Source organism: Balaenoptera acutorostrata, chromosome 12 (genome assembly GCF_949987535.1).
Source record: "Balaenoptera acutorostrata chromosome 12, mBalAcu1.1, whole genome shotgun sequence".
Taxonomy (NCBI): Eukaryota; Metazoa; Chordata; class Mammalia; order Artiodactyla; family Balaenopteridae; genus Balaenoptera; species Balaenoptera acutorostrata.
This window is the reverse complement of record NC_080075.1, coordinates 6,198,363-6,213,188: the sequence shown is the minus strand read 5'-3', so window position 1 is coordinate 6,213,188 and position 14,826 is coordinate 6,198,363. Positions and strand designations below refer to the sequence as shown.

Here is a 14,826-nt window from a genome sequence, read left to right as displayed (position 1 = left end):
CAGGCCCCACCTCTTCCTCCAGGAAGCCGCCCAAGCCCAGGTGGGAAGGCACAAGTCAGGGACGGAGAGGCAGGTCTTGGCATATCGAGGTCACGAGGCCAAATCGAGGCTTCTTCAGGGAAGGAGAACCAGAACGTACGAGAAAATAAATGACAACAGGAGTTAAAAGAAAACGTCAGCCACGTCTAAAGGCAGAATTCGGAGCCAGAAGTTCCTACTTTCAACCACAGATTGACCATTTCATCTTCTTTTGAGAAAATCACTTAAACCCTTCCCTCTAGGTCTAGTTGTAAAATAATAGCTACTGAAAAGAATTATCCGCAAGCATGCAGCAGGCTCAGATTCAAGGCCCTGGCATATCATCTGGTGTTTTGGAGGGAGAAGCAGAAACAAATTCCTAGTTGCCTGGCAGGACAGTAATCCACACGTCTTATTTTACTGAGTATTTCCAACCCCAGACTATCCTGTGATTTCATTTTATAATCGGGAACACCACAGTTACAATTTAAAAAGCGACTGAGATGATCATTTCCAAAAGATGTAATAAGTTAAAAAAAACTTATCTACTTAGTATATAGAGCTCACATAAATCAATAGGAAAAACACTAATACCCCAATAGAAAGTGATCGGATAATAATGTGCATACATGAAAGATACACATAACCAAAACACATGCCAAAGGACTCACCTTCCCTAACCATACAATAAATGCCAGTTGAAACAGCTAAATGTAGTTCTTACCCAACAAATTCCCTAGGTCAAGGATATCATGGATTTGGGTAAGAATATCAAGAACTATCACATGGGCTTACAATTGTCTAGAATCTCTCTGAGGGAAATTACCAGATACAGATGGAGACTTATGTTACTCAGAATAGAGAAAAATTATAAACATCATAAATTTCCAATAAGGAAAATGGTTAAATGAATTCTGGAACAACCAAAAAATTATTTCACAGCCATTCTACACCACGCATTTAGAAATATTTTAATGTGAAAATGTTTATGACATTCTAAGTGAAAATATGTTATGTACGTAATTATAAAAGTCAACGGCCCTGGGTTGCTTCCTATGTGCCAGGACTGTCCAATTCTCTCTACGTGTGTTTTTCTCATGAATTTCTTAAAAGCCTCTCATGAAGGAGGTACTATTATTAACATTATGAATATTCTCGTTTTACAGATGACGAAGTTGAGGCACAAAGAAGTTAAATACCTTGCCCAGGATTGTACACTAGTTAGTCTGATTCTAGGCTTAGGGTTACCTGTCTGTCTGTCTGTCTGTCCATCCACCTGTTTGACCATCCACATGTCCATCCATCCATCCACACATTGATCTTCCAATCCATCCATCCTTGTGGTGTCCACACAAGCGGCTGGGGCGTGAAGACAGAGGCAGGCAGCAAGGTGAACTGAGACACCCCCCCTGCCAGGGGGACTTGCACCTTCAGGCTTTCAGCTAAAATTTGGTTATAAAACTCTAAAAAGTCCTCGACTCAAATCGCCCACCATGAGATAGAGAGAGGACGACAAGGAGGATGTGTAAGGGGGTTTCTTGCAGCAAGACCACTCCCTGACCTATGAAGGGTGTGCAGGACGGGATGGTCCAGTCACCTGGGGCCCAGGGGAAGCGGGTTCACAGATTTGCCTGAAGGGCTGATCGTGAGGCCCTTGCAGTCAGTGCCTGGCTTGGGCAGAGGACTCCGGATGGACGGGAGACGGCTGGCCAGCCAGTGGCCTTGGGGGGAAGGCAGAGGGGCACAGCTGCTGCCCTGGCTCGGCACACCCACAGCCTGTTCAGGCCAAGAGTGGCTGAGAAGTTTCGACGGCCAGACGCTGGTCACCCGTGGTAAAGAGCTGACAGCTGGGAGAGCCCGGACTCTGCCCAGCAAGGCCCCCCAGGATGGGCAGTCAGGCTTCAGAGCCATTCACCAAGGCCAGGGATGCATTCTAGAACATTCCCAAGGGCTGTCCTGCAGAAGCCAACAAAGGCACCAGGAGACAAGGGTCTGCCTGGCCTCCCCAAGTGTGAAGCTGTGCAGTAGAAACTTTGCAGCCGCTTTTACCTTCCCCTCCCATGGGGTCCAACCAATACCCAGCAAGGTGGCAGGAAATGTGGGAGGGAGGAAGAGGAGACCCCTGCAACTAGTTCTCTGCTGGCGAGAAACCTCGCTGGAGGACTGCGGAAGCGATTCCACATTAAACCCAGCTCAGAGTTTGGACGTTATATGGGGCTGGACATTCGAAGCGTCAGACAGGTACTGTTTGGTAAACTAGAAGGACAATGGGGCTTTGTGTCACCCAAGGAGCTCTAGAGAGGTCAGGCTGCCCGCTCAGATGCTCCGTCAGGAGGGAGGAAGAACCACCGCGTGGGCAGGACCGAAGGGACGTGGGAAACAAAGAGAGGCCTCTGTGATCACTCCCCGCTCCTGCTGGCACGTGTATGTGAGTGTGCGGGGGGCATGCAAATAAACCACACATGTGCTTGCATCTCTGGACAGTGAGGTCGTAGCCGGCATTTATCTTCTTCTTCTTTTATACCCTTCTCTCGAATTCCCACATTTTCTATAAAGGGAATGTGTTCTTTCATAATCAGAAAAACATCAGGAAATGTTACTTTAAAAAAAGGAAGTCAGCCTTTGGGAAATTTTCTCATCCACATAAGCCATCACTTGCACTGGGAGTGAGATGACCTGTCATGTAGCCGGGACTGCCGAGCAGAGCAAGAAACACCCCAACATCTGCACAGGAACTTGGTGTGGAGTCTGGAATCAACCCCAATCCCGGGGGGGAGGCAGGAAATGAGAAGTGGGTATTTTGCTGTTTCTCTTGTAAACAAGCTTTGGGATCACATCCTTTTCCCCTTCCTCTCCCTTCTCCACTGAGTCACAGATTCAGCAGCTCAGGGTCCCTTTCCAAGACCAGCACCACTGAACTGACTCATTCTTTGGGCAAATTCCCAACGAGAACTGAAAGCTAGGACCTCAGTGTCTTGGGGGATGGATTCGAAGGGAAGTAGGAAGATCAAAAATGCTAGACAAATGCCCATGGTCACGCACCGGAGGCTCTTTTTAACTCTTTTTTCGGAACACCCTGCAGTAGGACTGCCCTTGAGCGGAAACCACTTAGAAGAAAATCTGAGAGAGGTTTTGAAAAGGAGCCTTTGATTTCTTAAAAAAGGAAGTAGAGATCATCCAGAACCAAGACGTGTCAAGCTCAAGTCACCCCACTCCCATCTGATAAGGCTGCCAGATAAGGAAATGGCTTAGTGCCAGGATACCCAGACTAGCAAAGCCCTTGCGGAAGTGCCCCAATGTGCCTAGTGAAGAAAGGACAAAATGTGGGCTGAGTGATAAGACAGCCGGGGGAATTCCTGGCTGGTTGGAAAACCTTCCAGAGACACCCAGCGAGCTCCAGAGCCTAACACCCTGCACGTGTCCACATTGCTTTTGATTTATTGAAGGAGGGATAAGAGACGTGCTATTCCCACGTGTGAGCTTCAGCAGGCTGAGACGACTGGATGACTATGAGTCTGAAAGATACGGCAGGTCAGCACTAAGAAGCTGCCAACTCGGAATAAGGGAACAGCCACTCTTGGGTTCCCACGGTCACGGGCATAATGACCACAGTCTGATAACAAGGACAACATATTGTATCTACATGGAGTGCTTTACATTTTATAAAGCAGTTTTGGGAGGGCTAGCTTACTTTTAATTCGTGTGAAAAAAATACCGAAGGGTTATTTTTTCTTTTTTTGGATCACAAGCTTAAAATGAAACCAGCAAAGTGGCATGGAAGCATGAAAGCCAATAGTAGCCCAAAAAGTTAAAAAAGAAAAATAAAAGCCCCGTCCTCTGAGACACTGGGCTGTACCCTTGGGGAACCTACCTTTGAAGAGAAACACCAATAAACTGAAGTCATAATGAAACAAGTAGTCAGAGAAGTAAAAATTTGGGACCGAAGAGTATTCAATGAAGAAGGGAAGACATGAAGGTTTAAACAATTGTATCCAATATTTGAGCAGCTGCCGTATTAGAAGATTCTACTCCCTATTTTGTGATTATCCAAAGTGCAGAGCTTCCACCAATGACTGTGTTTCAGGGATGACAACTGTGGCTAGAGAAATGGGTCTAAAAATGTCAGTGTTTTGGAAACATCATTGGAATCTACAGAATTGCCGGTGGGAGGGCAACGGAAGCCATCATTTCAGAAAACGATCTGGTCCCATCCCCAGATGTCACAGTAACACAGCCCGTCAGCCTGCAAGTTCACCCCCGGACACACACGCCCAGGAGAACATCTCCACGTGCATAGCAGGAGATACACACGTGAATGTTCACGACAGCAAAATTGGGAAACAACCCAAATGCTCATCAAAGGAGAGAAGATGGGTAACTGAACTACTACACAACAGTCAAATGAATGTAGCGGAATCTTGATATAATAATAAGTGGAACAAGTCCCAAAAGATGACATATAACATGACCTTCCATTTTAAAAAGTTAAGCCACAAAAATAAAAAAATGGGCTTTTAAAATAAATACATTATATAAAATAAGTCAGACAGAGAAAGCCAAAGATGGTATGATCTTGCTTATATATGCAATGTAAAAAACAACCATAAAACAAAAACAAAAACACCAATCTCACTGAAACAGAGAACAGATTGATGGTTGCCAGAGGTCGGGGATGGGGGTGGTCAAAATGGGTGAAGGGGGTCAAAGGTCAAAAAGAAGAAAACAACAAAAACAGAAAGACATACAAATGCACTAAAACTCTTTTTAAAAAGGCAAGATAACGATGAAGGGGTTGATGGTTCCCACCAGTAGGGAAGGCAGGGAAATGGGATACAGGGATCTGGCCATATGGTTCATACGGGGCGGTGGGTTCACGGATGCTTGTAACATTGCTAAAAAGAACGAAAGAACCAGAGGGAATCAGGCTGTGAGTGGATCGAAGGTAAGAGCGTGTCATGAACCAATTCCATTCTGTCCACTGAGGACCACTGAGAAAGAGGGAGCAAGAAGGAAGGGAGGAAAGATGGGAGGGAGAGGTTGAACTGGCATCTCTGCGGCCGTGAGCAGGCTTGTCCCCCAGGTCATTTCAGCCCCGGCCAGGTGGCCCCTGCAGGGGTCTGATCCTGCAAGCTGTGAGCTGTCCCCAGGCCCGCAAGGAGTCGGGTGGCTTTCCATCCGCCTGTGCTCTGCTTGCCAAGCGTGGATCCTGGGGAGGGACCGTGTCTGCCCAGAGGAAGAGCAGCTTCCTCGTTGCAGAAACACGTTGCCCCCCTCCCAACTCCGAGCCCCCATGGCTGTCTCTGCCCGGAGAGGGCATTTTGTTCTCATAAAAGCTCCCAGCCAGAGGTGCTTTTGAAGGGCTCTTGCATTGGATGTGGAGTTGGACCAGTGACCTCCAAGTTCTCTTGGAAGCCCAGGATAGTTTTGAGGGAATAGCAGGTGGAAAGAGGACGGACCCATAAAGAAGGAGACCAGATTTGCTGCCCAAGCATTGTGAGTGGCGGTGGGACCCCCCACCGTAATCACTCCTGGTTTGTTCCTTGACTTCTAATGCTACCAGCCTCTGCTGATGGCTGTGACACAAGACAAGGCCTCAAGGATGCCAACTGTTTCCTCCCACCCACCTGTCCTCCCTGTGGGCCTCTCCCGCCTGAAGACCATTACAGTGTGGGACCCCGGGGCAGGTGGTCACGGACAGCACCACGGGAAGTCGTGAAGTGGTGGCAGAAGCTGGCTTCTGGGAAGGGGCCTGGAGCAGCCCAGAGCAGAGAAGCAGTGGCCCAGTGGTTCACATACGGACACAGCGGAGGGAGAGAGAGGAGATGCCTGGTGACGTAGAACCTAGTCGCGGGCTGTCTCAGAGGGGACCCACCGGCCACACGTGGCCACTGAGCACTTGAAATGTGGCTGGTCCGAACTGAGATGGGCTGTACATGTAAAATGACGTGTCGGAGTTTTGAGATCCAGCACGAAGAAGAGAATGCAAAAAACAACGCATTCATTTTTAAATACTGATTCCATGTTGAACGATAGTGTTTTGAATATTTTGGATTGAATTTAAAAGTTATAAAAAATTAATTTCACCTTAAAAAAAACTTTTAAAATGAGGATCTAGAATATTTAAAATTGTATCTATGGCTCCTCTTAACATTTTTATTGGGTAGTACTGGACTAAACTCTATGAGGCCCAGTCAAACTTCTTGCAGGTGGATGAAATGAGATATCCCTTAAAAAAAATTCTCCTTTTAACTTGTTTTGAGTGGATGTCTGTCTATTCCTGAAAACCAGATTGAAAATAAATACGATGCAATATACGATTGAAAGTTATTATTGTTAATTTAGTAACAATTAAGCCCCGTGATTCTATTAATTCTTTCCATCAACAAATCCTATTGGCTCTGTCTTCCAAATACACCCAGACTTTGACCCCTTCTCACGACATCCACTGCTGCGTCCCTGTCCGCTCCCTGCACACCTGGGCTCCTCCCACCTCCCTGAGTTGACCCCCTGGTTGTCTCCCCCTGGTCTCTGCCCTCCAGCCACTGCAGCCTCCTTGCTACTTGAGCCCCCTCCTGCCTCAGGGCCTTTGCACTGGCTCTGTCTGCACTGCTCTTTGCTCATATAGCCCCATACTCACTGCCTCATCTTTTGGAAATCTGGACTCAAATGTTACTTCTCAGGGAGGCCTTCCCTGTTTGCCTTCCCTCCAATGCCAAGTCCTCCCCCTAAAACACACACACAGTCACACACACACAGTCCTTTCCTCCTTCCACTCCATTTAGCATTTATACCACCTAACAGACTGTATATTTTACCTTCTTTATCTCCCTCAGCTATAATATAATAAATGCAGTAAAGGCAGGAATTTTTCTCTGCTCTGTTCACTGTTGTACACTCAGCACCTAAAACAGTGCCGGCACATAGCAGCTGCTCAATAAATATCTGTTAGATGTGGAGGGTCTCAGAGGGGCCATCCTTGTGCTAACGTTTGCTGTGTATTGCGTGCTCTAAACAAATCCCTGACAGCGTTCTTAACCTCCAGAGGAAACCTTTGAGAGCCCGTGAGTTCTCTAGGAACAACTGAATTGTGGGAAGCATAAGCTGTCGGACACCACAAAGTGGCTCTTTGAGCTTGTGGGGTCCTGAGCTGTGGCATTTCTATGCAGGGAATAATGGCCCAGCAAGCCTGGCTGAGAATTGGGGGTATCTGAGGCTGCCATAGCTGCATTCTCTTGGGTGAATGCCACCCCATCCTTGAACTTTCCTGGCCCCTCACTATGAAGTATGGACAAAGGACGGAATGGCTTTCAGATGGAGATGAGGATGTATGTTAGCCATCGGGCTGGTTCCCAGGGTGAAGCCAGCTATATCCACTGAGAAGCCATCAGACCCAAATAAATCCCAGCATTTCCTCATCATTAACCTGCATGCTTTTTTTACTCAGTGGACATGTATTTTTATCTTCACAACCTACCTTCCCAAACGTGGCTGGGTTGACTTGGTTCTGAGCATTTTGCCCACAGGTCTCCACATACATCTCATACATGAGGCAGTGAGGCACACTGTACCCTTCGCAGATGCAGAAGTTGTCAACCAACCTGGGGGCGGGGAGGAAGGAGAGCAGGAAGAGAAGGTTGGCATCAGTTTTTCTAGAGTGGAACACTTTGATAAGGGTCAGACACAAGCAAGGGACCCAACAAAATGAAATATGCTTACTTTATTGAATGCAAAGTCTCACCCATCAGCATCTGTAATGTGCTCAGCCCAGAGTTCAGAATATTGATTTAGACTGTGGTGAGGTTTTGTTGTTGTTTTTAAATCTTTTTGGCATACAGGCATATTAAAAAGAAGCCCAAATTACTGGGCTCAGCAGACGCTGCTTCATGTAACTTCGTAAAGGTGGCAGCCAAGGTCTCTCACTGTGACGTAGAGATTTACTCGCTAAAACACAACACAATGCCCCCCACCCCTTGTAGAGTCGATCACCCCTGCAGGTGACAGCTGGAGCCCATGTGGCTTCCTAGGACCCGTGTGCCTGTGACCCAGGACAGGCGTGCACAACTCCTCCCCTTCCCCCCTCCCCCTGAAGCAGTCATTTGCACGACTGTTAAACCCGAGTGATTTAGGGCGGGCCACTACATTTTGATTCTTTAAATTGTAATGAGATGGAAGATGGAAGACACCAAGGGACAGAGAGGCAGGCCACCCTCCCTGCCCTTGACTTCCCGTTGGGTGCAGAGCTTGGTAGCGTTCAGATGTAGCCTGCAGCCCCCAGGCCCCTGCTCGGGGTGGGAACTTCAATGGCCCAAACGTTCCTGGGCCCCGGGGCAGGTGGGGTCCCCTGGCAACGAGGGGCTCTGCCCGTGGCTCACAGCCCAGGGTGCAGCCCCGAGGGGACAGCCAGGTGCCTGTTCCAGCAGCAGGTACGGGAGTGAGGGGGCAGGCAGTGCAGGCGACTGAGCTCAGAAGGTGTGGTCCACACTGACACCCAATCCCAGCCTTCCCTTTTCTGGCCGGGGACAGACTGGCAGGTTTCTCCTCATTCTTTTCAAGAAATACACAAAGCAAGCCAGCGCAGTTTTTAAACACCGAAGAATTCTTTAGCAGGGCATTTACCAACAATGCATCTCCTCCTTTCTTACTGATGGCCTACAGCTTATTTTCTGGGCTGAGGCAGGCTGAGGCCTACATTAACTTTCCTTGAGAGCAAGAGACCAGTTGTTAACCCCATCTGCTTCCTGGAAGGAGGGAAAGTCAACATATGGTGGACGGCGGGGTGAGGGGAAGCTGTGGCCCTGTGTTGGTTTCCTCAGGTAACCAATTACCATAGGCCAGGTGGCTGAAAGCAACAGAAACATATTCTGTCACAGTTCTGGAAGCTGAAAGTCCAAATCAAGGTGTCAGCCGGGTTGGTTCCTTCCAGAGGCGCTGAGGAAGCATGAGCTCCACGCTTTCCTCCTGGCTGCTGGTGGCTGCCAGAAACCCTTGGCGTTCCTCGGCTTGTAGACGCATCACTCTAGTGCCCTCGCCTTCACCTGGCTGTCTCCTCGCCTCTTTTTTTTTGGCTGCGTTGGGTCTTTGTTGCTGCGCGTGGGCTTTCTCTAGTTGTGGCGAGCAGGGGCTACTCTTTGTTGCGGTGCACGGACTTCTCATTGCGGTGGCTTCTCTTGTTGCGGAGCACGGGCTCTAGGCGAGCAGGCTCAGTAGTTGTGGCACACGGGCTCAGTAGTTGTGGCTCACGGGCTCTAGAGCGCAGGCTCAGTAGTTGTGGCGCACGGGCTTAGTTGCTCCGCGGCATGTGGGATCTTCCCGGACCAGGGCTCAAACCCGTCTCCCCTGCATTGGCAGGCGGATTCTTAACCACTGCGCCACCAGGGAGGTCCCTCCTCATCTCTTCTTATAAGGACAACCGTCACTGGAGTTAGGGCCCACCCTAATCCAGTGGGGCCTCCTCTTAACTGGTTCCATCTGCAAAGACCCTATTTGCAGGGTCACATTCTGATATTCCAGACAGACATGCATTTTGGGAGGGGACACCATTCAACCCAGTCCAAGCCCAAGGAGGGGATTTTCTGAGACTCTCCCATAGCATCAGGGTGGGAACCTGACACTTTGGACACCTCACAATGGATTAATTACAGCTGCTGGGGCACCAATTATTTGCTTCACGGTTGAACACGGGGTAATGTCACTGGTGGTGTGTGGGGCAGTGGCAAATTCACAGATCCACGAGATATTGATATTTATTTTATTAAGACATTTGCTGACATATGAAAAACCTACATGGGAAGTGTCACAGGAAAACACTGGCTAAGTTTGGGGAGGGGCAGCAAAACGTGACCAACATTAAGCACAAGCTCACTTTTGTCTATTCATAGCTACGTCCGATGTAGTCATGGAATGGTATTCTTAAAAAAGAAATGTGCAAAATACTTTCCAAAATGAGCTCGAGTGTAAACTTTTGCCAGTTGTTCTTCCTTGTCACTGAGATTCACGTGCTCTGGGCCTCTTGTCCTCCTATTTCAAAATGACACTGCTGAGTCTGACTGCCATCTGGGTGGACAATTCAGGACCAAATTATACCATCAATGATATCCCACCAAGGTCCAGGACCAGAGTCTTTTCTCCGCCCACACTCAGAGAAAGGGCTGCCTCCTGGTGGTGAGCCCAGCGCCAATGCTTGGTACTTCTGCTGCTCCCGGAGATTCAGCCCAGGGCCTTTCATCTTCTCCCCAAAGTTCACAGCCAGATCTCACGGATGGCCCGTGGGAGGAGGCAGCACACACTAAGTGGACAAGTGGAAGGTCCCGTAAGAGCGTCTATGTTCAGATGGTGTCTTTACTTCAGCTCAAAGAGTACGTGCTTCTGCATTTGGTCTCCACGCCCAGAGGAACTTACGACCATGACTCTGACCCAGGGCTCCAAAGCTCACAGACCCAGGTGCAGGTTCTGACTCTGAGACGTCTCTTGGAGTTTCTGTGATGAGAATTCCAGGCGTGGGATGTGGCTGGTACACTGGCTGGTACACGGCAGCTCTTACTGTTATCATTTTTACGTCCCCCTCCAAAACCCTGAATGGAAGCGAGAAAGGCGTCCACGCTGGCGGACCGGCAGCACAGAAGCAGCTGCTGCAGGTGAGCCTGACCCTGAACTACCCGTGGGGCCGGTGGGGGGTGGGATGGGCACATGCAGGCAGTAGGGCTGGCCGGGACTCCTGGCAGGTGAGACGGGCCGAGGCTTGCTTTCTCACAGAGCCACCAATACGGTCTTTGGCGACACGTGATTATAAAGCCTGTCCAAGTCTGGAGTCGATCAGATCACTCAGTTCCTTGCTTGGGTGCATAATCACCTTCCCCAGGTCTCACCATCAGACGAAGCTGACAGCTAAGATCTTGAGAATCTCATGACGCTCTCCTCGTTTTCAGTGATGGACAATCTGATCATTGGCGACTTCAGAGCACCCACACCGGGTCCTGCAGCTCTCACGTTTCTGAGGGCTCCTTTTCCTCATAAAGAAAAATGTGACACTGGGAGTGACCGTACCCTTTGATTCAGCCTGATCAAAGGCTATTACGAATTCTGTACCTTTCAAAGTAAATTTCCACCTCATGAACCTCCAGAGTCTGCAGAAATCTGAAAGCCGTATTTATATGCAGGAGACAGTTATTTAGTCTATAGCCAGGCTCGGCGTGCGTAGGGTTTAGGTGACATTTAGATTTTTTGCCTGAGGTCTGAGCCAGGGGTCCCACCTGTCCAACCTGCTGGATCTGTACCCTCAGCCGAGGAAATCGGGTCACTTCACCCTTCTGTGCTCCTCAGAAGTCTAACCACTTCGCTCCCCATTTCTACAATCCTTCCTGCCCGTGAAACAGAAAACTTCTAGTACTTCGGTTTCCAGAGGTGGGACCTTTCTTTGCCCTTGGAGAACTTATCACAAGTTGGTGGCAGAGGCACTGAAGTCTCTAAGGAACACTGGAAGCCCAAGCAGGACTGACTGGGAGATGAAACAACGAATATGCTAAAAACGGAGCGTTTCTTTCGCGCGACAACCATCAGCCCCTCCCTGGGCTTTCACTTGGAAGCCTGAGCTGTTTCTGGGCATCTGGACACCTCGCCCACCGGTACCCACCGCCACTCTTCCAGGAAGCTGGTCTCCTTGGCCATCTTCTAACACCTTCCAGGACGCCAAGCTCTGTTACAAACCGAGGGGCTCTGCTGTGTTTGGTTTTTAAAAAATTGTTCATGTTTTAATTCTGGCAAAATATATGTAACATAAAATGTACCATTTTTAAATGCAGAGTTCAGCGGCATTAAGTACCTTCTCATTGTTGTGCAACTGCTGGTGTATCACCATCCATCCAAAGAATTCTGGTTGTCTCGCAAAACTGAAACTCTGTACCGGCCAGAAACGCTACTCCCCGTTCCCTCTCCCCCAGCCCCTGGCAACCACCATTTTCCTTTCTGTCTCTATGAAGTTGACTCCTCTTGGTGCCTCGTATAAGTGAAATCATATACTATTTGTCCTTTTGTGACTGGCTCATTTCATTTCCCATAATGTCTTCAAGGTTCGTCCACGTTGCAGTCTGTATCAGAATTTCCTTCCTTTTTATATCTGAATAATAGTGCATTGTATGTACAGACCACATTTTGTTTATCCATTCATCTGCTGATGGACACTTGGATTACTTCCATCTTTGGCTATTGTGCATAACGCTGCTATGAACACGGGGATGCGAATATCTGTTCCAATGCTTGCTTTCAAGTCTTTGGGTTATATGCCCAGAGGGGGAATTGCTGGATCACATGGTGGTTCTATTTTCAATTTTTTGAGGAACCACTATCCTATTTTCCACAGCGGCTACACCAATTTACGTTCCCACCAAGAGTGCACAAGGGTTCTAATTTCTTCACATCCTCACAAACACTCGTTATCCTCTATTTTTGTTTGTTTGATAAGGGCCATCCTAACCAGCGTGGAGTAGTTGCAGCTGCGTTTTTAATGCCAATGTTCAAACCACCAGCACCAACTGAGACAGGCTGGGGCCTGGGACCCTTTACCAGAGTGCTTGCCCCAGACAAACGTCTCCCAGAGCATCAGAATACAAAGAAACTATTGACATAAGGGACTACATGTAACTGCATGCACATGCAGTTGGGGCAAACTATGAACAAGAAGATACAAAAAGGCCAAAACCCAACTGCCACTTCTGAGGAGCTGGGAGCAAAAGCAGGGCCCTGCACGTGATCCCTGCACACAGCACCACCAAGGGGGTGGGCAGACCACCTAAGCCCCCACTCCCAGCCCGACAGCCCGCCCTCCGCGGAGAGCAAGCAAGGGGACCTGTTACTGGTTTTCGTTCCCTCTCGCTGTAGCACGAGTCCCAATAAAGCCTTACCTGAATTCCTCCTCTGGAGTCTTATCAACTTCTATTGATTAGAGTCCAAGGACCCAGGTGGGTTGCACAGTGACCTGTCAAGCATCGCACCTCATAGATGGGATGCCTCAAGAGCAGTCTTCCAAGGGAAACTCTGCACCTCCTCACCTCCACGGCCCCGCCTCCCCCCACCTGAAGAGCATAGCCTGGCCCCCTGGGTCCGAGGCCTGCAGGGACAGGAGTTTGGGACACAGGACTTGAACACCATCCTAAGTGATTTAGGGCATCTGCTTTGTGGGCAGCCGGGACCCTGTCAGTTCACAAATGACCTGAGGAGAACATCTAGGTATTTTCTGAAACCCTAATCATTCTTTCGAGTCTCTGGACTTATTCAAGTCCTAGAAACTCTAATTTACTAAATGGTGACCTGAAACTTGAAGGTGCAGATATGCTGAGGGGTCTAAGTGTGAAAGAAGTAGAGTCCTGCTGTGCAACACTCTAAAAACACTGTGTGTGCTGTGGTTTGGTTTTTTAAAAAATATTTTTAGATTTAAAAATATTTATTCTTTTGATTTTTTTCTCTTATGCAAGGGAAAATATATCAAAAAGTTTCTTTTGGAGGAGAGGGGTGACCATTTAGGCCTTTTTGGGTTCTAATCACAAACACTCCCCTTCATTTTTCTATTTCACTCATTGAACTTTTTCAGAAAGTATTTCTTTCTTGAGAAATACTCCTTAAAACTTAAAAAACGAAGTAATCAGCTATCTACTAGTTGTTCACCTTCTAAAACGAATGTTTTCGGACTGGTTTCAATTATTTTCCTATTTATGAAGCGCTACAAACCCATGAGTTCATCAGTCCCAAGGGCTGATGATATTTTTCTTTCCAGCTTTTTCTTCCTCTATTTAAATTGCCAGAAGTGAATTTCTCAAATGTGGAATGCATTGTTAGAGCTAAAAACTGCTTTGCTTTAAGTTAGGAAACATCCCATTCTGGATCGCCCACTGAGAGAAAACATTTCCTCTCCTGGCCTAGCCCTCGTGCTTTCAGATGTGTATGTAAACCCAGGCCCACCAACAAGCCCCCCGCTGGAGGGCACGCTGGATTGCTTCCCACGGGAAGCGTGACCAACAGGGGAGGCCCCAGGGGGGAAGCCCACACTGCCCCACCGTGTGTGCGTGTGTGTGCGTGTCCAGTCCCATCCCAGCCAGCATGAAGACGCGCTGGTCCTGCGTGTGAACGGCTGTCCTCGGAGCCTTTTACCAGGGCCCCGGGGGCGCAGGCGGTCGCCCCTGGCACTTGGTCCGAGGTCCTGGGGACAGCAGCCGAGGGAGCCACGCTCCCCTTCCTCGCCCCCCTCGCCCCCCCCATCCGCCGGGGCGGTCCCGGTCCCGCCGCGGTCCCGCTCACCACTGGATGATGCCGCCGTGCAGGCCCCAGCCGCCAGCGCCGCCCGAGGCGGAGGCCGCCACGCCCTCGGCCATGGCTGGACCCGCCCGCGGCACCGAGGCGGCGAGCGGGCGGAGGCGCTGCACCGTCCGGCCGCCGCCGCTCCGGGATGTTTACTTTAGAGCGTGGCGCGCGGGGGCGCGGGGCACCGGCGGGGAACGCGAGCGGGGCGGGGCAGCGCCACGTGGAGGCGTGGCGCGCGGGCTCGCAGGGGGGCGGGGCAGCTCGTTGGGGGCGGAGCTAGGGCGCGTGCGTGGGAGCCTGGGGGGCGCGCGGGCCTCGGGACGGCGTCGGGCCACGTCCTGCACCTGCTGTGAGGGTTTGGGAGGCGGCGTCCTCTCTTTCCCAGGATCGAAAGCTCGTAGGACAGAAACCCAAGTGCCGCTCTTCCCCCGCTACAAGCAATCCGACAGGGAAACGACTAACAAAAACCAACGGACGCACACATTTTAAGTCAGGTCACGGTGTTTGGTGAGCGGTGGT

The 14,826-nt window shown here is 49.6% G+C and overlaps 1 protein-coding gene across 1 annotated transcript in view; it reads right to left on the bottom strand.

Annotated features, from left to right (window-relative positions):
- Positions 1 to 14,504, bottom strand: part of RFX8 (regulatory factor X8) — a 67,767-nt gene extending 53,263 nt beyond the window's left edge. The window contains exons 1-2 of the mRNA XM_057558327.1: positions 14,305 to 14,504; positions 7,493 to 7,616 (exon numbers count right to left, since the gene is read on the bottom strand). Coding sequence (XP_057414310.1) covers positions 7,493 to 7,616; positions 14,305 to 14,378 — 198 coding nt within the window. The 5' untranslated portion in view covers positions 14,379 to 14,504. The remainder of the gene's footprint in view (positions 1 to 7,492; positions 7,617 to 14,304) is intronic.
- Positions 14,505 to 14,826: the final 322 nt, after the last annotated feature.